This window comes from Megascapheus bottae, chromosome 20 (genome assembly GCF_031878675.1).
Source record: "Megascapheus bottae isolate mThoBot1 chromosome 20, mThoBot2.hap1, whole genome shotgun sequence".
In the NCBI taxonomy this organism is placed as follows: Eukaryota; Metazoa; Chordata; class Mammalia; order Rodentia; family Geomyidae; genus Megascapheus; species Megascapheus bottae.
In genome coordinates, this window is record NC_143528.1 from 16,527,067 (window position 1) to 16,551,865 (window position 24,799).

General features: G+C 39.3%; 1 protein-coding gene across 1 annotated transcript in view; it reads right to left on the reverse strand.

The window, feature by feature from the left end:
- Window positions 1-13,728: 13,728 nt before the first annotated feature.
- Fgl1 (fibrinogen like 1) overlaps window positions 13,729-24,799 on the reverse strand; it is a 29,610-nt gene continuing 18,539 nt past the window's right edge. Inside the window, exons 6-8 of the mRNA XM_090354022.1 lie at window positions 21,678-21,766; window positions 21,108-21,295; window positions 13,729-14,077 (exon numbers count right to left, since the gene is read on the reverse strand). Of these exons, the coding sequence (XP_090210148.1) occupies window positions 13,918-14,077; window positions 21,108-21,295; window positions 21,678-21,766 (437 nt within the window). The 3' untranslated portion in view covers window positions 13,729-13,917. The remainder of the gene's footprint in view (window positions 14,078-21,107; window positions 21,296-21,677; window positions 21,767-24,799) is intronic.

Consider the following 24,799-nt stretch of genomic DNA (forward strand, 5'->3'; position numbering starts at 1 on the left):
ACCACATGGTTAACAGTAGCAACAATATAGTCAGTGTCCATGTCTTTGATGTGCTTTTTCAAAGCAAATCCAATTGCAATTTCCTTTTCTCCCTTTCCTTTTCTTGTGGGAGCACATGCACTCGTGCGCATTCAAGTACTAGGGCTTGAAGTCAGGGCCTTGTACTCTCACTGGGTTTTCTCGCTCATGGCTGGAAATTTACCAGTTGGTAGATCATTTGCTGGTTAGTTGGAGATAAAGCGTCTCTTGGATTTGTCTGTCTAGGCTAGTTTCAAACCTTAGTTCTCAGATTTCAACCTTCTGAGTAGCTAGGATGATAGATATAAGCCACCAGCACCTGGCTTCTACTTTCCTTCTTAAATTAATTTCTCAACTGAAAATATTTATTCAAACAGGATCTCACAACATAATTCAGACTAGCCTTGAAGTCTATACTCCTGCCTCAGCCTTCTAAGTTCTAGGATTACTGGTGGGTACACTGTTAACATGGCTCATTTCTCTTCTGTCCAACAAATCTCATTGGTGAAGGTACTTAAACAATTATTGCTCTGCTCTTGGAGAGCATTTTCCCACTATCTCAGACGGAAGAGAAGACATCCTAGCCCTGCTTTGTTAGCACTTGACAAGGCAATCGTGGACACCTGTGAAGGTACGAATGAAAAAAATCTACAAGAGGAACTAAATCTCCACCAATCAATTCCCAGGTCAAAAAGAGCCTTCAGTGACTGTAGTGGGCCCTCAGTCCACACATGGAGCCTTTCTAGACCCTGAGAGGCAGATGCAGAGGTTGAGCATGGAGACTCCAGCTCAAGGCAGTGGGCTAGGCACTGGCACTAGATCTTCAGAGATGGAAGGATGGAGACTGGATCACCAAACTGTCCATGAGTAATAGCCCTTGCTAGCTTTGCCAAGACAGGCAAGACGTGTATGAATTCACAGTGAAGTCTTGCCTGGAAGGCAGCAGGAAGAGACCCACAAAACTACCACCCAGGATGAGACAAGCAGTCACTTCATGAGACATACATTGTGTAGCAGGAAAGCTGGCAAACTGTGGCCAATCTGCAAACAGTGGTCACAGTGTCTTCCCCACAGAATATTGGTCACAGCCATCCAGTGCCTAAGGACCTAAGGCCTGGCAACCATTTCTTGCTAAACTCATAAAGACCAGTGCTGGAAAAAGCTAACAAGTGTGCCTTCATATCCAGCCTTGGGTGGAATTTTTTTCTTTTAAATCAACCACTTCATAAAATTTCTGCCTAACACAGAGTAGCTACTTGAATTTTCTCTCTGTTAGTTTTGAAATTTGAAGAGAATATTTTTATGTAAGATATACAAATATTTATTTTTGTAATATTTATATATTTCAAACACTGGCCTACAAAGTACTGTTTATGGAAAACTTGTCACATCTTGTTATTAAAGACTGTGTTTTGGCAAGTTTTTGATTTTAGGGATCTAAGGGGGAAAAACGGTTAACTGAAAATGGCAAAATAGACTGCCCCATCTGTACCAAAAAAAAAAAAAAATCAAATCTCACCCCAACCCCAGGCCAGACTCCAGCATGGAAAATTTCTAGACTTTAAATAGATCCTAAATAGGAAGTTTGGTCTGATGGTGAAGATGGTAGAAAGAGAAGGGTATGTTACCTTAACTTGAGCTGTGATGAGTATTTTCCAGTGGAAAAAAAAATAAAAGTAGCTAGGTGCTGATAGTATACACTTATAATCCTAATCACACTGAGATATGAGGATCTTGATTCAGTGCCACTCGGGGAAGAAAAATCCTTGATTTTTATCTCCAATTAACCAAAAAAAAAATCAGAAATAGTTGTGGTTTTAGTGGGAGAGGATCAGCCTCAAAAGAAAAAGGCCAACATAAAAAGCCCACACACATAAATATATACCCAGAATGACCAGGTTGAGATTTCAGTAGTGACTCCTCTCTCTGTCTCTCTCTCTGTCTCTCTGTCTCTCTCTCTGTCTCTCTCTCTGTCTCTGTCTCTCTGTGTCTCTGTCTCTGTGTCTGTCTGTCTGTCTGTCTGTCTGTCTGTCTGTCTGTCTGTCTCTCTCTCTCTCTCTCTCTCTCTCTCTCTCTCTCTGCAGTTGTGCTTGAACTCAAGGCACTGGAAGCTTTCCCTGAATTCTTTTTCTTAAGTCTAGTGTTCTACCATTTTGAACCACAGCACCACTTCCAGTTTTTGAATGGTTAACTGGAAATAAATGTCTTACAGGGACCTTTCTGCCCAGGCTGGCTTTGAAACACGATCCTCAGATTTCAGCCTCCTGAGTAGCTAGGATTACAGGCATCAGCGACCGATGCCTGGCTTTCACTTTTTATTAAATTATAACATGAATGGCACACATACATCCTGAGCTGGTAGTCAAATCAGCTTTCCAGGCTTGTTAAGTGAAGGAAAGAATGTGGGAGATCACCACCTACCTCAGAGTCCTGCTGAAGAATTCAAGAAACACACTCATAGCCACCTGCAAATTGTATTTACCACACACGTGCTTTTCTTTTTTTGTGATACTCAGCTTTGAACGCAGGACTTCACACTTGCTAAGCAGGTTTCTACGATTCAGTTCATACTGTTAGCCTTTTCTGCTTTCAATGCTTTTTGTTTTGTTTTTAATTAGGGTCTCTCAATTTATTTTTTTTGTGTGTGTGCATGTGTACACTGTGTGTGTGTGTGTGTGTGTGTGTGTGTGTGGCAGTTCAGGGGCTTGAACTCAGGGCCTAAGCACTGTCCCTAAGCCACTTTGCTTAAGGCACTTGAATCATAACTTTACTTAAACGTTTGTGTGTGTGTGTGTGTGTGTGTGTGTGTGTGTGTGTGTGTGTGTGTGTGTGATGGGGCTTGAACTTGGCCTGGGCACTGTCCCTGATCAATTCAGCTCAAGGCTACTGCCCCGCCTCTGGACCTGGGCATTCTCCCTGAGCTCTTTAGCTCATGGCTACCACCCTACCCTTGAGCCAAGCCCTATTTCCTGATTTTTAGAGGTTAGAGTCTCAGGTCCTTTTGTGCCTGGACTGGCTTTGAACCTTGATCCTCAGATCTCAGCCTCTTGAGTAGGATTAGAGGCGTGAGCCACTGTTCCAGCTCCAATTTTTTTTTTTAATTATAATTTTAGTATTATTAAAGTGTTGTACAGGGGGTTACCATTTGGGTCTCTCATTTATTTATTTTTTGTCTGTCATGAGGCTTGAACTCTAGGCATGGGCACTGTCCCTGAGCTCTTCAGCTTAAGGCTACCACCCTAGCCCTTGAGCCACAGAAACACTTCTGATTTTCTAGTGATTAACTAGAGATAATTGTTGTCCTTAATGTACTGTTATCGCTCATCTGTTTTGCTGTCCCTTGGTTATCTCATTTTTTAAAATTTTTTAACATTTTATTGTTATTGTAAAGGTGATTTACAGTTGTTATACAATTGCATAGGTCAGGTAATGAGTACATTTTTTTGTGTGTGTGGGTCATGTGGCTTGAACTCTACCTGGGCATGTGAAAGGGTAGCAATATATGTGAATTAATACACCTTCTATCTGGCAAATATCATGTAACCCTTTTATTAATTACAATAAAAAATTAAAAAAAGACATTGCCTTGGTTATCTCATATTGTTACAGTATCTCACTCTGTTATCTGATATATCAGATATATTTGTATTTGGTTATTTGACATTGGATAGGGAAGGGGGGGAAACAAGATGAGGGTGGGGGTGGGGGGAGAGAAATGGGGACCGAGACATGTGAAAGGGTATCAATGTATGTGAATTAATGCACCTTCTATCTGGCAAATATCATGTAACCCTTCTATTAATTACAATAAAAACATATGGAAAAAAAAGAGTCTCACAGACTTTAGTACCCAGGCTGGCTGAGAACTGAGATCCTCAGATCTCAGCCTCCTGTGTAGCTAGGATTAGAGGCATGAACCATCATACCCTACTGAGTCTCAAATTGACTTTCTTCTTCTTGCCAATGCCTTGGATATAGCTGGGATTGCAGGTGTAAAGTATCAGGCCCAGCCTTAGCAGTTTTTTGTTCTGTTTCAGGAAAATATATGCAATATAGATCTAAAGTGTTCACACTAACTTTTCATTTTTAGGTTCATCCTGGAAAATGGTTCCAGAACTGAAACTAAAATGTCAAAACTGCTCATCCTCTGTGGATGAGGAGAGCTGTGAGGATGGCCTCATGGTACAGCGTTTGCTTAGCATTCATGAAGCCCTGGGTTTGACTCCCTTTTACCATATACACAGACAAAGCCAGAAGTAGTCCTGTGGCTCAAGTGGTAGTGCCATAGCCTTGAGAACGCCCAAGGATGGTGCTCAAGTCATGAATTCAAGCCCTAGGACTGACAAAAAAAAAAAGAAAGAAAGAAAGAAGGAAAGGAAGGAAGGAAGAAAGGAAAAGGAAAAGAAAAAAAAAGTATTAAGGAATGATTTCCAGGAATCTTTAAGCATTGCGGGGTGAATAACATGTATCTATGCAACTCATTAAAAAACTAAGTGTCAGGGGCCAGAGTTTGGCCTAGTGGTAGAGTGCTTGCCTCGCATGCACGAAGACCCAGGTTCAATTCCTTGGTCCCACATACATAGAAAAAAGCCAGAAGTGGTGCTGAGGCTCAAGTGGTAGAGCTCTAGCCTTGAGAAAGTCCTAGGATAGGGCTCAGGCCCTGAGCTTAAGCCCAGGACTGGCACACACACACACACACACACACACACACACACACACACACACACACACACACACACACACACACAAATTAAAAACTAAGTGTCCTGTGCCTAAACTTAATCTTAAAAACAGCCTTGAGGGCCAGGAGTTTGGCCTAGTGGTAGAGTGCTTGCCTAGCATGCACAAAGCCCCAGGTTCGATTCCTCAGTACCACATACTTAGAAAAAGCCAGAAGTGGTGCTGAGGCTCAAGTGGTAGAGCTCTAGCCTTGAGAAAAATCCAAGGACAGTGCTCAGACCCTGAGATTAAGCCCAGGACAGGAAAAAAAAAAAAAAACCAGCCTTGAGTGTAAACCACACACTCCCTCCCAGTTGTTCCCTCAGAGTTTTTCACTCTACTGCTTGGTGATTCATCAACAAATAATAGATATTCTTTGAACCTGGATTTCAAAAGATCCATGTTTGGAAAAATTCTTAATCACATTTACTGAATTCCATACATAATTTGACTATTCTCCAAATTATTCATTTTTTCCTGGTCTTACTGACCTCTCAGTCAACACAAATCTGTTAATACTTCACTTTAATTTGACATTATATTGTTTTGCCTAACGATTCCGTATATAAATGCCTGTTTAACAATTTAGAAATGTTTTTTTTTTTCTATTAGAATGTGATTTCTTGCTGGTTCAACATGAAGGAATGCAGAAGGATGTAAGCTTTCCAATTACAGTCACTAGGATAGGACAAAAGTTGAAGGGAATAGTGATTTTTTTTCCACTAAAGAGCTACTTTGTAGTTATTTCAAATTTAATGTTCTTGTAACTAGGGAAACATGGCTATTTTTATCTTTAAAAACTAGTGATATGAAGGCTTGCATTATCTAGAAAGGACCTCCTTTGAGAGATATTTATTCTTAAGAACCTGAATTAGTTGTTCTATTCAGCAAAGAATAGAAACAGCTTTATAACTAGCTAACCTTTCTAAGGTTTCATTTTACAATTCCCAAGCTCTGTATTCTAATACCACTCAACTGAAAACGGATATGATAAGTACAATAAAGGAGGAAGAAATGAAACATCAGAGTATGGAATGTGCAGAGGAGAATTTTAAAGCTGTAATTCCTTTGAACATCTAATTTACAGTCTAACCAAATAAATACAGGGAAGCTAGAACTTAGGGTGACAAGGGGAATGATAATGTCACGGAGAGGGGAACATTGAATAAAGGGAGGAACAGTGACAGTGCAGTCGTGAGTTCAGTGTGTACATGTGAAAATGGGACTAGGAAAATTGAAAGGACGGGTGGGGTTGGTAGAGATTGGGAAGATGTATTGAACTTATATACTGACACGTTGAATTGGAATTAAAACCCCTTTTTACAATTAATTAAAGATACTAAGAGAAAGAAGAAGGAGGGAGGGAGGGAGGGGAGAGAGAGAAAGAGAGAGAGAGAGGAAAGAAGGAAGGAAGAAGGAAGGAAGGAAGGAAGGAAGGAAGGAAGGAAGGAAGGAAGGAAGGAAAGAAAGAAAAAAAGAAAGAAAGAAAAAAAGAAAAGAAAGAAAGAAAGTCAGTCTGGGAATGTGGCTTAGTGCTTGGCTAGTATGCATGAATTCCTGAGTTTGATTCCTCAGTGCCACATAAACAGAAAAAGCCAGAAGAAGCACTCTAGCTAAGTGGTAGAGCTCCAGCTAAAGAAGCTTAGGGACAGTGCCTAGGCCATGAGTTCAAGCCCCAGAGCTGGCAAAATAATAATAAATAAATAAATAAATAAATAGGGAGGGAGAAAGGGGGGAAGGAGGACAGAAGGAAGGAAAGCAAGCAGCTTTAGATTCCTTTAAGCACTCCAAGATTACCTGAAAGAATCTAAAGAAGGATGGTGTGTGTGTATGTGTGTGTGTGTGCGTGCGTGTGTGTGCGTGCGTGTGTGTGTGTGTGTGTCTGTGTCTGTGTCTGTGTCTGTGTCTGTGTGTCTGTGTGTGATAACTCCTGCAGGCATAGTTTTCCTTCTGGGAAAGAAGCCATAATAGACAACCATTAGTGAGCTAGTATCCAACAAAAGCTATCTCTTTGGCATACTGGATGAAAGAAAATCAAATTACCCCTAAATCTCAACAATCTGTGAAAAGATATCATCATCTAATGAACTTAAAAACCCAGTCCTTTTACACACATATTCCTGGCCCCATTCCAATTACTATATAGCCTTGAAGAAGCCTCTTTTGAAGTTTTCTGGGTCTATAAAACCTGGATAATAATACTATCTGTCCCAGATGGTCAGAATTGTAGGAATTAATTAGTTCAAGCTGCAAAGGTCTTTGGTACAGTAAAGTGCTGAATATCGGTATTGTTTTAGGTGCAGGTGGAGGCAGTGTTACACAGCACAGCTATAATTAGAAAGGCCTAGAAACTACAAATGGTGCCAAACCCCCAGGAGTTAAGTTTAGGAGTCAAAGCCCTGTGTCATATTCTCTCTAAGACTCAGTCTGCTTGTTATGATTGAATACTTAATTCCCTCTTTTATCCTCGGTAAAAGGTTGAAGCTTGTCTCCAACTTGCCCACTGTGGAGTGTAGTTTGTAAAGAGAGGATGTGCATTTGAAGCCTGAATTGCAAGTGAGGAGCTGGCATTCATCAGAAGACAGAGTAGTCTTAGGTTTCCAAAATGTGTTAATTAATCTGAGTCAAGACAGTAAGAAGTTCATGATTAAATTGGGCATTGGCAGCTCATGCCAGTAATCCTAACTGCTCAGGCAGGAGGCTGAGATCTGAGGCTTGGATTCAAATCCAGACTAGGCAGGGAAGTCCAGGAGATTCCAAGTAAGTACTAAAAAGTCAGAAATGGTGCTGTGGCTCAAAGTGGTAGAATACTAACCTTGATCACAAAAACTCAGGGATAAATACCCAGGCCCTAAGTTAAAAAAAAAAAAGTCCATATAAAGAATGTAGGAATTCTCTTTATTTATAAGATAGTCAAAACCTTTTAGAGATGAAAAGTTGTCTCTTTCTCTGGTTTTTTATTTGTGTGGTTGGGTTTTTTTGGTTGTTGTTTTTGGTACTGGTGGTACAGGAGTTTGAACTCAGGGCCTAAGTACTGTCTTCTAGCTTTTTTGCTCTAGGCTGACAGGCTACCTGTTGAGGCACAAGTCCACATCCAGCTTTGGCTGAAAAATTGGAGATAAGAGTCTCTGGGAGCCAGGTGCCAAGGCTCAGGCCTGTAATCCTAGCTACTCAAGAGGCTGAGATCTGAAGATCGCAATCCAAAGCCAGCCCAGGCACAGAGGGCCATGAGACTCTTATGTCTAATTTACCACTCAAAAACTCAAAGTGGCACTGTGGGTCAAAATAGTAGAGCACTAGCCTTGAGCTGAAGAGCTCAGGGACAATGTCCAAGCCCAGAGTTCAAGCCCCATGATTGACCCCCCCCCAAAAAAAAGTCTCTTGGATTTTTCTGCCTGGGTTGGCTTCCAGTTGTGACCCTCAGATTTCAGGCTTGCATCAGGAGGGAGCCCCAGAAAAAAATTATTATTAATATTATTATTACTATTATCATGTGTTGGTAGAAATGCACAATGTCTTTCCAGTGTTAGAAATTAGTAGACACACAAGAGATACAGGAGATTTCATCAAAGCAATTTTGGGTAAAAGGGTGCAATACCACAACTCTACCAGAGTTAGGCAGGCATATCAGGCAAAGCAGTTTGCTAGGTTTTGAACCCCAGTCCAAATTGTCCCTCGTCCTTATGAAGAAGTTGGGCTTACATCCTGTAATTGATTACCAACATCAGAAACAGGGCTATTCTTTATTTTTTTTTCCCCAAAAGTTTGTAATTTTTTTTTTTTAAAGCACAGCTGGGGCCCAGGAGTTTAGCCTAGTGGTAGAGTGCTTGCATAGCATGCACGAAGACCCAGGTTCGATTCTTCAGTACTACATATATAGAAAAAACCCAGAAGTGGTGCTGTGACTCTAGTGTTAGAGCTCTAGCCTTGAGAAATCCCCAGGACAGTGCTCAGGCCCTGAGCTCAAGCCCCAGGACTGGCAAAATGAATAAATAAATAAATACAACTTTTTTTTTTTTTTTTTTTTTTTTTTTGCCAGTCCTGGGCCTGAGCTCAGGGCCTGAGCACTGCCCTTGGACTTTCTCAAGGCTAGAGCTCTACCACTTGAGCCTCAGCACCACTTCCGGCTTTTTTCTATGTATGTGGTACCGAGGAATGGAACCCGGGTCTTCGTGCATGCTAGGCAAGCACTTTAACCACTAGGCCAAACTCCCTGCCCAACAACTTTTTTAAAAAAAAAAAAAAAGCACAGCTGGCTGGGAGTAGAGCTGGATATGGAGTGGCTGGCAGATACAATTGGGGGAGGTTGAGGAGGTCAGTGGAAAGCTCCTGCTCCAAAGGGGGTCTTCTCCCTTTTAACTCTACTGATAAAGATTTATTTCCTTAACTTGGCTAGCTGGTCACAACAGCACACAATTTATTCTTTTAACACCTTTAACACAAGATTCCCATTCCTTACATGGCTGCAGTTCATAAACAGTGTAGATAATAGTTACAATTGAAGTCAAAAAGCAAATCATTACAGAAAAGATCAATACCAAAAAAAAAATCAAATACAAGACAGAAGCACTTTAATTTGACTCTTAATTACTTGAGCCACACTATACTTCTCAATGATTGTTAAATGCTCAATCTAGCAGTCTGTTTCCCTGAAAGGATAAAACAATTTGACCATGATCATTAAAAGAAAAAAAAATTATTGCAAAAGTCAATGTTTAACTTGATGGAGATTTAATTAATGAATGAAAAATATCTTTAAGTAGTTGAACAAAAGTATTTCAGCTCAACGTGTCCGTTTTTTAGGCCACCGTATCTTGATTGTGTCATACCTCCTACCTTTCATCCCTCTCGCATCTACCTCAGTCTCAGCCATCCCCTTGTTACCTACTTCCATTTTCACATATGTATATTGAGGATTATGGCTGTATTTGTCCACTAATCCATTCCCCTTGATGGAAATTTGGGGAGGGGGGCTCTGAGACTAGGACTCAAACTCAGTCTTGGTGCGGTCACTCACTGGTTGGTACTGTGCCAACTGAGCCACATCTTCAATCCAATTGGTGGAAAATTTAAAAACTAATTTCTAATAGAAAACAGGAACCTTGAGGGCAGGGAGTTTGACCTAGAAGTAGCATGCTTGCCTAGCATGCACGAAGGCCAGGGTTCAATTCCCTGGAACCAAATACACAGAAAAAGTTGGAAGTTGTGCTGTAGCCCAAGGACATCCAGGTCCTGCGTTCAAGTTCCAGGACTGGCAAAAAAAAAGAAAGAAAGAAAAGAAAAGATGAACCTTTGAGATAAAGATACTTCTATTATGAAAGCTCAGTTTCCTCAGTTCCTATGTGACCAAAACAAGGCTTAATTGACTCAACTTTTGGAAAGAAGGAAGCAATTTCTGGTTGCTAAGCTTATCTTAGGATTCAATTCCGTTTGCTGGAGTGGTGGCTCCTTTCTATAATCCAACCATTCAAGAGGTGGAGATAGGGAGGATCTAAGATTAAAGCCAGCTCAAGCAAAAAGCTATCTAGATCTCTACAAACAAGCTGTCAGCCATCCCAGGTACGCAGGATGCTTTGAAGAGCAGGATCTTGGTCTTAGGCCAGCCTAGGTAAATGAAGTTGGGGGCATAGTTCATGAATCAAACACCCTGCCTAGCAAGTGCAAGGCTCTGAGTTCAAAGTACACTACTGGAAAGAAAGAAAGCAAAAAAAAAAAAAAAACAAGAAAGGGAAGGGAAAGGAGAGGAAGGGAAGAGAAGACAAGGGAGAGGCAAGGAGGAGGTGGGAAGACAGATGTGGCTTACTTTTGTAATTCTAACTATTCAAGAGATTCAATTAAAAACCAGCCCTAGGAAGGAAAGTCCATTAGACTGATCTCCAAAGAGCTGGAAATGTAGCTTCAGTGGTAAAGCACAAAAGCCAAGGGTTAGAGCTCCCAGGCCCTGAGTACAAGTTCCAGGATTGGTGCAAAAAAGAAAGAAAGAAAATTAAACAGAATAGGTGATAATTCTAATATCAGATGATTCTCTTTCCATAAAACCAACATCCTTCCATTTTCTCTATGCTTGATTAAAATAATAAATAAAAGCATTCAAAGCCATTGAAAGTTTTGAACCTTAAAGTATAATAAGCTGATATGAATTAAAATCATTTTGCAGCTAGGGGCTGGGGACTCATGCCTGTAATCCTTGCTACTCAGGAGGCTGAGATCTGAGGATGGAAGTTAGAAGCTAGCTCAGGCAGAGAAGTCCCCATGAGACTCTTATCTCAAACACTCAAAAAAACCAGAAATGGAGTGGTGGCTTGAAGTGGGAGAGCACTAGCCTTAAGCAAAAAGAGCCTAGGGATAGTGCCCAGGTTCTGAGTTCAAGCTACACAACCAACAAAAAATAAAATCATTTAAAAAATTGAATATTAAATTTTTAAACTAAGTTCAGTATCTCTCTTTTATGTGAATGTTCCTAAAATGGTTGTTTTCTGTCTTTAGTGCCTGCTAGCTTCCTCCCTTTCCACTGAAATGGTCTTAATGTAGATAACACTCTCATTAAATCTAATCTTTCATTATACAACTCTTTCCCTTCCATCTTTCTTTCTGGTATTTTAATTACTTCTGTATTGAAAAGCAATTATACTGAGATTTATGTAACATACTTGTTTAACTACCATTTCACTTTTCTGTGGAATTTTTTTTTAAAGCTCTTCTTCTTTTGCTGTCCCAATTGTGTGAATTCATCAAGCTTGAGCAAGTAATACCTGTATTTTAAATTATCACTGGTGCTCCATTATTTTAACCCTAAAGTACATCCTATGGAACACTGCTCCTATAAACTGCAGTCTTTCCCTGACCTGTGCGTTCTGAAAGAAAATAAAATTAACTCTTCTCTTTCCTGACCTCATTTACAGATCGAGTGCACTTATGATGTATCTCACCAACGAGGTCAAAATGAAGTCTGCCCCTCCCTCACCTTTCTTTGACTGCTTTGAGAGTGGATTACATTGGGTAGCTTGTGTGTTTATTCACTCATTCATTTATTCATTTTGTAGTACCCAGTCCTTTTTGTGTTTAGATAGTGTCTGGAGCTGACTTTTCTCAGGCTAGTTTGGGACTATAATCCTCCTACTTACATTTCCTAGGTATCTGAGATTGCAGGTAGGAACTACCATTCCTAGCTGACAACTTGCACTTGTTTTTCCAGTCCTGGAGCTTGAACTCAGGGCCTAGGCACTGTCCTTGAGTTTTCTCAAGGCTAGAGCTCTACCACTTGAGCCACAGCATCATTTCTGGCTTTTTCTGTGTATGTGGTACTAAGGAACCAAACCCAGGGCTTCATGCATCCTAGGCAAGCACTCAACCACTAAGCCAGCCCTGAACACTGCTTTAGAGGATGAAGTATAACCTTCATATCTTTATCTGAACCATAATGTCTTGCTACTTAACCTACTTCACCAACAGTCAACAACTAGCTCTTACTGAATGTTTACTTTATGCAAGATATTATGCTACATGTTTGTTTTATATAATCCTCAAGGCAAAGTTGGAAGGTACACAGTGTTACAAGTGAGAAGGGTGAGAATCTGAAAAGGTAGTTCTTTGCCTATGGTCACTCAGCTATAAAGCGACAGCTATCTACTAGCTATAAAGCGGTTTGAGGAGTTAAGCATCATTAAATTAGACTGCCTTTCTAACCTTCTTTTGCTCCCATGTACTTTCTTTCATTGAGTATTTTACACATGGGGTTCCATCAGCCTGTTTAAAGGTATTAATTCAAAAGCCACTCCTCAACCCCCCAGTGAGGTCAGGCCACCTGCTTTACTTTAGAGCCCCATGATCCACAGTCCTTTCTTCTTTCCTTTTTGTTTTCTTTTGGTTGTATTGGGATTTGAACTTAGGGCCTTGTACTTACCGGACAAGTATTCCCTGTTTTTCAGCTTGTGAGATTATTTACACATCTATGATTATGTCATGAATGTGTATCTTTCTTTGGCCTAAGTGTTGTGTTAGGAAACCAGGTAGTATTGAACTTAGCACGCTACCCAAGTGTTCAGCCAGTAAACTACACCTCTAGTCCTTGGTTATTTGAGACAGTCTCCCAATGTAGCTCTATCTAAACTTTTTGAATGCATTGTATAGCCCATACTGACCTTGAATTGCAATCCTTGGGCCTTTACCTCTCATGTCCTTTCATATCTTTCTCAAACAACTAAACTCTATTTGTGTTTGAACTACAACCTCTGTGTCTGGCACACAGTTGTCACACAAATACTTTGTAGAATATTTTGGCTTTAGATTCATATATTTACTCTCAGTTGAAAGCCACTCATCCAAAATCTATCTAGAAGAGCTACATGACAGAGGTAAAACATTTAGTCAGCATCACAGGACTTAACTGAGTCTTTTTCGTTATGAGTTGTCTCCTCATTAACTTTGTAACTTTGAACTGTTACAGAAACTCAGATCTACAAATTCTCAACTCTGCTAATGGATTATCCTAATGCCTGCTGGGGTTAACATAAGAGTCAAAATGTGGCCTACGAAAGAAGGGTATATCACCTAAATAAGCATCCTATCCAAAGTCCTGAGTCAAAGCTAAATTATATTTATGGTCTATATAATTGATTGGCAATCTAATATCTGCAAATATAATATCCTCCTCAATTTATTTTAAATCATGGTACAAAGTTCATATGTTTACTTTTCTTCTTTTTTGGTACATTGTGCGTTCTTTATTGTAGTTCTTTGCACACAAAAATTCAGTAAGTAGCCATGAACTAGTGGCTCACACCCAGAATCCTAGCTACTCAGGAGGCTGAGATCTGAGAATCGTGGCTTAATACCAGCCTGGGAAGGAGACTCTAATCTCCAATTAACTACCAGAAAACCAGCAGTGGCACTATGGCTCAAAGTAGTAAAGCACCAGCCCTGAGCATAAAAAGGCTCAGGGACAGAGCCCGGAGTTCAAGCACCATGACCAACAAAAGAAAAACAATGCAATAAATAGTAACATAATTTACATTTATTTGGTAAACATTGATATTTGATGCACTGTCAGTACATTCAGCAGTAAAGGCAAATTTATAAAATGGAAAGTATTCCATATGATTGTTATCATACACGTCTGTTTAAAATTGTTATTTTTTCTAAACCAAGCTGAATTGCAGAAATGAGAGCCTAACAGGAACACTAAACAATATTTGGAATGAAGTCACTTGGCCTGACTTTCATGACTACAGATTTCAAAGAATACCACCACCCATGCCAAGTGTACCAGACAATCCCGCGATCCGTTTGGGCTGTGTAGGGGCCCTGGTAGTATATGCCATTCAGGTTTGCAGAGTGACACCTGGTGGGAGGAAAAGAGATAACACTCAGCAATAGAATAGACTAGAATGGAATTCTTTACAAACTGTTTACTTTGCTAGCAAATGATCAAAACTTGTAAACTATAACTTTTGAAATTTCTTAAATAAATAAATATCAGTTTCCCCAAACAGGGAAATTTCAAGAAACATGGCTTTTTATGTGTCATAACAAATCTTAAGATCCAATTGGGCCACTTACATAGCCTCTGGAAAGAAAGCATTTACATTCTCAATAGCTTTTTTGTTTTTGTTTTTGTTTATCTCCTATTACTTTTATTGTTCAAATTTTGACATTTAAATTGTTGATCCCTCTGGAATTTTATTCATTATAATGAATGAGGCTGGGATCTGCCTCTATTTATTTTTCCAAATGACTTATCTTCTCTTTTTTTGATATTTTTATTGTAATTAATAGAAGGGTTACATTATATTCACCAGATAGAAGGTGCATTACTTCACAAACATTGATACCCTTTTTCATGACATGGTCCCCATTCAATAGCTTTTATTTATGTATTTTTTTCCCAGTTCTGGGGCTTGAACTCAGGACCTGAGCAGTGTCCTTGGGTTTTTCAAGGCTAGAGCTCTACCACTTGAACCACAGCACCACTTCTGGCTTTTTCTATTAATGTGGTATGGAAGAATGGAACCTGGGTCTTCATGGATGCTAGGCAAGCACTCTACCACTAGGCCAAACTCCCAGCCCTTATGTATTTATTTGGTGCCAGTCCTAAGGCCTGAACTTTAGGGCATGAGTACTGTCACTGAGCTTTTTTGCTCAAAGCTCAATGCTTTGTCACTTGAGCCACAGCTCACTTCTGGGTTTGGGGTTGTTAATTTGAGATAGAGTCTCATGGCCCTTCCTGCTCTTGCTTTAAACTGTGTCTCAGACCTCAGTCTGCTGAGTAGCTGGAATTATAGGCATGAGCCACTGGTTCCTGGCCTCTACAGCTTTAAAACAAAAAAGAAAGAAAGAAAGAAAGAAAGAAAGAAAGTAAGTCGAATAAAAAGGACCTTGAGGCCTCCAGTCTTATATTCTCCTGGTCAGAGCAGTGTCACCTTTGTCCTTAGCAAAAGTGGCCTGGATTAGGAAAGTGCTCTGTGCCACCTCTCTGGATTATTTTCACTCTCAGGTTCATCAGTGTGTTTCCAAAATGTGACTTGTGCAATTCAAACTCCCTTTCTTCTCCTCCTTTGAATCACTAGCATATCAGTTAGGTCAATCTCAAAAAGTTAAGCAAGCAAAGCCTAAACCATCATTTAAGTTTTTCCTAATCATCAACTAACAATCATTTGCCTGAACTGTTAATTTTTAACATACACTGAACCAATCTGTGAGTCATTAGGTTATCATAAAGTTCTTTCAATGACCCTTTTCCTGGTTTGGAGTCTACATTTATTTGTCTTTGATATATATGCATTACATATAAGAGTATGTGATGATTTTCTGTATCACATTATTGTGATACTACATTGAACCAAATGAAGCACATAATTCAAGCCAGGCACTGATGGCTCATGTCTGAAATCCAAATTGCTCAGAGACAGTGCCCAGGTCTGCAATATAAGAGTCAGTGTGCCTCTGTGTGTGTGTGTGTGTGTGTGTGTGTGTGTGTGTGTGTGTGTGTGTATGCGCACACGCACATGGGCACACATACAATCCATCCCAAAGTGAAGAGTGGCTGGCTTGGATCATTTAGCTTAGTAATTTGCTTTTATTAACTACCTTGATAGTCCTCCTAAATAAATCAGGTCTACTAAAACCTGTGACATTTAAGAACATGTCTTAAACTCTACAAGAAGTTCTATACTTTACACTCTACACTAGGTCTCCTTGGCACAAGTCAAAACTTTCTTAATAAGGACCAAAAATCACAACAAATCAGAGAAAGTCTGAATAAGTGGGACTGCATTTAACTGCAGAGCTTCTGTATGGCAAAGGACATAGCTAGCAAATTAACTAGAAAGCCTACAGAGTGGGAGAAGACCTCCAGTAACCATACAACAGACAAAGGTCTCATATCTAAAATATATTAACAGCTCAAAAATTGAATCACTTCAAAACTAATCTCCAAAGAAACAACCATCCCATTGAAAGATGGGCCAAAGACTTAAAGAGAGTCTTCTCTGAAGAAGAAATAAAAATGGCCTATAGACACATGAAGAAATGCTCAACATCTCTGGTCATAAAAGAAATGCAAATCAAAACAACTCTAAGATTCTACCTCACTCCAGTTAGAATGGCCAGGCTCAAGAAAACTAATAACAACAGATGCTGGAGAGGATATGGACAGGAGAGCTCACTACTACACTGTTGGTGGGAGTACAAACTCGTTCAGCCACTATGGAAAGCAGTATGGCAGTTCCTCAAAACACTAAACATAGAGCTCCTCTATGACCCAGCAATTCCACTACTTGGCATTTACCCAATCGTCCAGAAACAAGGGCATACTAAATCCACTAGCATAATGATGTTCATTGCAGCACTATTTACCATAGCAAAGATATGGAACCAACCCAGATGTCCCTCAGTTGATGAGTGGATCAACAAGATGTGGTATTTGTACACAATGGAATTCTATGCTGCTATCAGAAAGAACATCTGCCCCATTTGTAAGGAAATGGAAAGACTTAGAAAAAATCATATTAAGTAAAATAAGCCAGACTCAAAGGAACATAGGCTCAATGGTTTCCTTCATTTGTCATAATCAGTAGAAACCTTGGACTCTTCTAGCAGAGATTTACAATAGAACAAAACCTAGATACATAAGGCCATATAGTATGACACTAAATGAAAGGACCTCCAGGATATAGCAACAAAAGCCATATAATGAGTGATTGTTGTCCTTAATGTACTATGTTATCTCTCATCTCTTTTGTTATCCTTTGGTTATCTCATATTGTTATAGTATTTCACATTGTTATCTGATACACTGTATATATGTGTATTTGGTTATTTGAAATTGGATAGGGAAGGGAGGAAAACAAGATGAGGGGCGGGGGGTGGGGGGAGGGAAATGGGGACCAAGACATGAGAAAGGGTATCAATGTATGTGAAGTAATGCACCTTCTATCTGGTGAATATACTGTAACTCTTCTATTAATTACAATAAAAATATATGAGAAAAAAAGAAAATGTCTTAAAACAACAGAGAAAGATCCAGCCACCTGTGGCTCACCCTTCCCTGTAATCCTCGCTGCTCAAGAGGCTGAGATTTGAAGATTGAAGTTCACAGACAGCCAGAGCAGGAAAGTTTGTGAGAACTTTATCTTCAATTAACTAACAGAAATCCAGAAATGCAAAGACTCTATAGATATAATGGTTTATTTCATAAATTAATATGTATCTATGATATACAGACCCTTAGCCTAATTTTGATTTTGTTCTAAAAACTAAGTGCCAGTGATTCTATATATAGAGATTCCTTTCTTGAACACTTGTTTGTTAAACATGTCATTTGAAATATGATGTAAAAATCAATGTTAATTCATTCTTTAATAAAAAAAAGTTAAAAAAAATTCAGAAATGGAGCTGTGGCTCAAGCAATAGAGTGCTAGGCTTGAGTGATAAAGCTAAGGGATAGCATTTTGTATTCAAGCCCCATTACCAATGGAGAATGAGAGAAAGAGGAAGAAAGAGAGAACACACACACAGACACACACACACACACACACACACACACACACACACACACACACACACACACATATATATATATATTGAGTACCTAGAATAAATATTTTGGCATAGTTTTATATAAAGATGTATATATTTTATTTTGCCAGTCCTGGGCCTTGAACTCAGGGCCTGAGCTCTGTCCTTGGACTTTCTTAAGGCTAGATCTCTACCACTTGAGCCACAATACCACTTCTGCCTTTTTCTGTGTATGTGGTACTGAGGAATCAAACCCAGGTCTTCATGAATGCTAGGCAAGTGCTCTCCCACTAGGCCAAACTCCTGGTCCTGAGATGCATATACTTTAATATTTGGTCTGTGATTTGAAATCTACTAGGAAACAGATTGTATGGCCACAGCATCCTGGGACCACTAAGTTTCCATCATTCTTCAGTTTCTAGAATAGCCTGAACATGACATGACATTGAGGAACAGTTTGTGCCTCTTTGATAAAGAAGAAACTGTGAGCTTGCACATAAGAAGACAGGAAGGCAGAGAAGACAGAAATGCTCGGTGCTTGATTTAATTATGGAGTGTTAACAATTCACATAAACTGGAACATCAGGAGCAGAAAAGCAAAGAAAGCATAATGAGAATGGTAGAGTTAAACTATGGTAGTAGCATCAAATATGGTAGAAACACTACTAACTTCCTGGAAAACTACTTTGTCCTCAGTGTTTTTCATTTTTTCTTAAGTAGCTCCTTTTCATTGTTCTTCCTGAGTCCCCATATTTCTATCAAGCAAATCATTTACTTGCCTACATCATTATATATCTATGCCATTTTTCACTCAAGTGTTGCAAGCCAGCCAACTGGATAAAGAACATTCTTTTGATCATACGCGGATACTGGTGATTATTTCCGCATATGACCATTCTGTTCAAATATCAAATTGATGTATTTTATTTGTGCTCTTATTGGGGCTTAAACTCAGAGCCAAGAGATCTTGCTAAGTTTTCTTGTTGTTGTTGTTGTTGTTGTTGTTGTTTGCTCAAGGCTGATGCTCTATCACTTCAGTCATACCTCTACTTCTGGCTTCTTGGAAATGAGACTCAGGTCTGGCTGTCTGGCTTTGAACCTCTATCTTGAGATCTTCACCTTCTGAGCCATTAGGATTACATGGGTGAACTACCAGTGCCCAGAAAACAGATTGAGTTTTGTTGTTGTTGCTGCTGTTGCGCTGGTCCAGGGACTTGATAGTGCCTAAGCATCATCTCTGAGCTGTTTTGCTTAAGGCTAGGAAACTACCACTTGAGCTGTAGCTCTATTTCCGGCTTTTTGGTTAGTAAATTAGCGATAAGAGTTTCCCTGCTTTACTGCCCAGGCTGGCTTTGAACTGCAGTTCTTGGATTTCAGCCTCCTGAGTAGGTAGGGTATTAAGCATGAGTCATGGGTCCCAGCTCTGATTGATTTTTGATGGGTTATTGATGGCTTTGTGAGTTATAGGTAAGTTTTAAATAATGCTAACTTTGAAGAATAAAGGAAAAAAGAGGAGGATAAGAGAAATACTGATACTTCATAAAAGACAAAGAACATCAGTAGGGCAAAGATTATTATTATCACTTTTCATTGGGAAGGCTGGAAAAGTAATTTTCTTTGTCTTTTCTCTGTAAAGGAACTGTATTTTAGTTTCTTTATGAGTAGCCAAGCATTAAATTGACTCTAAGTTAAAAAACCAGAAAAAGTATTATTTATGGGCAGTATCTAACTGAGCCTACCACACTAAAGTCAGCATATAACAGTAATTGTGGTAATAATGAGAATTTTCTTAACCTAAGGAAAAATAACGTATGCTCAGCATGTTCCAATCAATAGGATAGATGATTCTAAAATGCTTGGAAAGCACTTACATTAAGAAAGAAATAGGTTAAGAGATGGTGATGGAATTTAAATGAATGGTCCTCAATTATATGGAAAACCCGACACCTCAGAAATACTGATTCCATAATGGAAAGTTTAAATGTTTAGGTATTTGGGCATGGCTCTTGTCTTCTTATGAGAAAACATTCAGAGCTCGTGAACTGTCTAACAAGTAGAGCACATCTGCTTTGCAGACACAAAAGGCTCATGGGGTCACTTTTAAGAGATTTTCTACATGAAGTTTCCATTCCTTCCTGAGTTCTGTGATTATAATAAATGGAACTGTCTGGAAACCATCTAGGCTAAAAGAATTAGAGTTATTTGGCTCCAAGAAGAGAAAGTACTGAAGAATGCAATAAATAGCCTCTCATTCAGTGCTTAGAGACTTATATTGGAAGGAAATTAAAATTACTCTATAGCCACCAAGAGAAAACCTGGCAATGCATAAGACAGTAGATTTCAGGTCCTTAAAAGGAAGAAACTACTAGGTGCTAATGGCTCATGACAGTAATCTTGGCTAATTAAGAAACTAAGAAAAGAGGATCACAGTTCAAAGCCAGCCCAAGCAGGAAAGCCTGTGAGACTCATCTCTAATCAACCACCAAAAAGCTGAAAATAGATCTGTGGCTCAAGTGGTAAAGTATGAGCATCGAGCAAAAGAAGTTCAGGGACAGCACCTAAATTCTGAGTTCAAGCCCTAGGATTGGTACAAAAGACAACATAATAAAATAAAGAAAGAAATGGAAGAAGTTTGTTCAGCCCAAAATGGAATAAACTTGTTGACAAAATAATACTGAAGTATTCGAAATAAGTAGCCAAAAGTTCCAGCTTGGGAGGAGTTGAATTCAATGAGCTACCAAAAGTCAGAGTGGATGAAAAGAAGTATTGCACAAACAACAAAATAATATATAAGACAACAGGGGCCAAGAGCATGGCCTAGTGGTAGAGTGCTTACTTAGCGTGCAAGAAGCTCTGGATTCAATTCCTCTGTACTACAAACACAGAAAAAGCTGGAAGTGGTGCTATGGTTCAAGTGATAGAGCACTAACCTTGAGAAACTAAAGGACAGTGCCGAGATCCTGAGTTCAAGCTCCAGGACTGTCAAAAAAAAAGAAAAAAGGGAACAATAACGATGACCACAATAGGAGAAATTAAGAAGCTAGTTGATTAACAATATGCCATGAATACTTTTCATGTTATCTCTTTGTATCGACTTTCTATTTATAGGTCATTCATAGTTCAGTTGGCAAATATTCTTTGTGAAGCCAGTCATTCATTCCTATCTTTCAAACTTCAGTAAATGTACACCATAAACAAACAAACAAAGTTTCACTGCTGAAGAATCCTAACAAGGATGATTACTTAATAATGGCAGTATCACAAATAAGACTACATCACATCACATATTATAATTAATACCTCAAGTGAGATCTCATGAATGCTTTTACAAGAAATACTTTTATAAGGCACCAAACCTGTTAAACCACCAGCCGGACTGATCTTCCTTGGCACAATTTCCTTTGTAGTTGTCATTATCTCTGTCCCATGTGCTGAACTTCATGTTATGGTGACTGGCCCACCATTGCACCTCAGGGTGAAAATTTCCTGAGAGGGAATCTCCAGCTGTTCCAGAATATTCACCAATATTCAGCTCATAAGCATTCTAGAGGAGATGAGGCAAGTTTCACTACCACTGGTCATCAGTTTTTGTTTTGGGGTTTTTTTTTTGCCAGTCCTGGGCTTGAGCTCAGGGCCTGAGCACTGTCCTTGGACTTTCTCAAGGCTAGAGCTCTACCACTTGAGCCTCAGCACCACTTCTGGCTTTTTTTTTTTCTATATGTGGTACCGAGGAATCGAACCTGGGTCTTCATGCATGCTAGGCAAGCACTTTAACCACTAGGCCAAACTCCCGGCCCCTTGTTTTTGTTTTTTAACCAATAAGTTGTTTAATGAATAAAAGGCAGTCTCTGTTGTGTGTTTTTATTTCTACTGATTTCAGCATTATGGTGCATATTTTCAGTATTCATTCATGAAAATTTTAGTACCTTTTCATCTCCAACCTGGAAATTTTTATATTGTGCATAACGGCTATTTTTTTCAAAATCTTCAAGGTCAATTTTTAAAGTGTAGTCTCCTGAAAAAAACAACAAGAAATGGCAGCTCCTAAAATGCATAAAAGGAAGGGAGGAAGGGAAGGGGGAAGGAGACACAGAGAAAGGAAAGCTGGAAGGGAAAGTGAGAGAATGGATCCATAATGTGCTTATTGATAAACTATATGTGTCTGAGAATCAAAGGTTAGAGGTCCTGGAAGAATACACACTACATGTTAAGCAAAGCAGGAAGGGTTTGGGGAAATAAAGACTGAGAAATCTAAATTTTATGTATTTGTTTAAGGCAATGATTTCTCTTTCCTTATATAATATATATATAAACCTTATATATAAAGAAGTATATATAAGGATTATATAAGGATATATATATAAGCATTTCTCTTTCCATATATATATATATATATATATATATATTTCCCTTTCCTTGTATTTCCTTATATTTATTTATAAAAATTGAGATTGTAGCTAGGTGTCAGTGGCTTGAGCCTGTAATTCTAGCTAGTCAGGAGGGTGAGATATGAGGACCTTGGTTCAAAGCCAGCCCAGATAAGAGTCCTCTTATCTCCAATTAATAACAGAAAAAACCAGGAGTAGTGCTAGCCAGTAGAATGCTAACCTTGAGCAAAGTAAATTCAGGGACAGCACTCTTACTCAGAGTTCAAGCCCCAGAACTGGCAAAAATAATAATAATAAAATTGAAATTATATTTAATATGAGTCTGAATCTCTCCTCCAGGTAAGAATTCAAATCTCAAAAGTAAACACTAATTCATTTATGTCATTTTTTGGTTGATATGTAGTCTCTAGTATTCATGTTACTATATATCACAATATCAACACTATTATCTACAATTGAAATAACTGTCATTTTTCCTATGACTAAGAAAGATCATCCAGAAAAAGCTTTAAAAACAATTCTAGGGGCCAGGAGTTTGGCTTAGTGGTTAAAGTGCTTGCCTAGCATGCATGAAGACCCGGGTTCGATTCCTCGGTACCACATACATAGAAAAAAGCCAGAAGTGGTGCTGAGGCTCAAGTGGTAGAGCTCTAGCCTTGAGAAAGTCCAAGGACAGTGCTCAGGCCCTGAGCTCAAGCCCAGGACTGGCAAAAAAAAAATTTCAAGAAGAAATATGAATTCTTCTTCAGTATCTGAAAACTTTTTTCTTTCTCTTCCTTTCTTTCTTTCTTTCTTTCTTTCTTTCTTTCTTTCTTTCTCTCTCTCTCTCTCTTTCTCTCTCTCTTTCTTTCTTTCTTTCTCTCTTCCTTCCTTTCTTTCTTTTTGTGGGTCCTGGAGCTTGAACTTAGCCTGGGTACTGTCCTTGAGCTCTTCAGCTTAAGGCTACCACCCTACTCTTGAGCCAAGCCCCACTTCCCATTTTCTAGAGGTTAATTGGAGATAAGAGTCTCAGGTCCTTTTGTATCCATGCTGGCTTTGAACCTTGATCCTCAGATCTCAGCCTCCTGAGTAGCTAGGATTACAGGAGTAAGCCACCACGGACAGCTTGAAAATCTTCTTTTGATACTGGTTCATAAGCTCAAGGTAATGAAATAGATGACACTGGGAGAGAATATCAGATCATAGAGAAATTTCATATCAACATTCTTAGTAGGATGACTATCAGAAAATAAGATCAACAAATCTAAGTCAGAGGTATAACTGAAGAGTTGATATCTGAATGTGATAGCCATTTTAGCATACTTAATCATTGATGTGACATATGTTCATGTTTATGTGTGATGAAAAACTGATAGGTAATAGGTGGACACTGGTAAATCATGCTTGTAATCTTTGGAGGCTGAGAACAAGAAGAGAACAGTTTGAGGTCAACACAGGAAGATTATGAGGTCCTTTCTCAACCCATAGCTAGACACAGTAGCATATGCTTATTATTCTACACTACATAGGAGATTGAATAGGAACAAAAGTTCACCTCAGGAAATGGCACTATGGCTCAAAGTGGTAGAGCACTAGTGATGAGCTGAAGAGCTCAGGGACAACACGCAGGCCCCACAACTGACAAAAAAGCCAACAAAGAAACAGAAAAAAGATTTGTTGGGGGCTGAGAGTGTGATCTAGTGGTAGACTGTTTGCCTAGCATGCACAAAACTCTGGGTACCACATATATAGAAAAAAGCTAGAAGTGATGCTGTTGCTCAAGTGATAGAGAGCCTTGAGAAGACTCAAGGATAGTGCCCAGGCCCTGAGGTCAAGCCCAGGACTAGCAAAAAAAAAGTTTATCTCAATGGAAGTTAGCTGAATGTGGTGATACATGGCACATACCCATCACCTCAGTAATGTTGATAAGTCTAGAATAAGCAGGTACATGCTTAGGCAGGAAGCCAGATCCTATCTCAGAAAATAACAAATGCACAGCAACGCTAGAGGTGTGGCTCAAGAGAAAGATTCCTGTCTAGCAAGTGTGAACCCAGAATTTAGACCCTCATACCAGTAATAATAATAATAAATGAAATATGTTAAATCTGGGCTGTTTGTGTGACTTTGTCTTTACTAGTAGAAGAAAAATGAGTGTGCGCCTACTTGAGCCTAGATCTCAAGAGATTTATCTGCTTCACTTTCTTATTGAACGCCTGCCTCTGATATAAGGACAAGTCCAGACTAGCAAGCTGGAAAGTGAGACCATATGGAACATAATGAAATATTTTCACCTGAGGCCAAGCCAGAGCAGCCAGCCTCCCCCTAACCAGGATGCTGGCATAGAGTAGTGAGCAAGTCTAGCCAAGTTCAGCAGAGCCTGGCCCTGATTCGCAAAAACACTCAGCTATTCTGTAGATTTATGAGAAACAATGAAGAGTGGTTATTTTGATATCAGTACATTTCAAAGGGGCTTGGTAACACCATATTATTGTCACCATGGATAACTCATATAGTATATACAGTTTTCAATAATTTTATTTTTTCATATTTTTATTGTAATTAATAGAAGGGTTACATGCTATTTGCCAGATAGGAGGTGCATTAATTCACATATATTGATACCCTTTTACATGTCTTGATCCCCATTTCCCTCCCCCCCACCCCCATCCCTCATCTTGTTT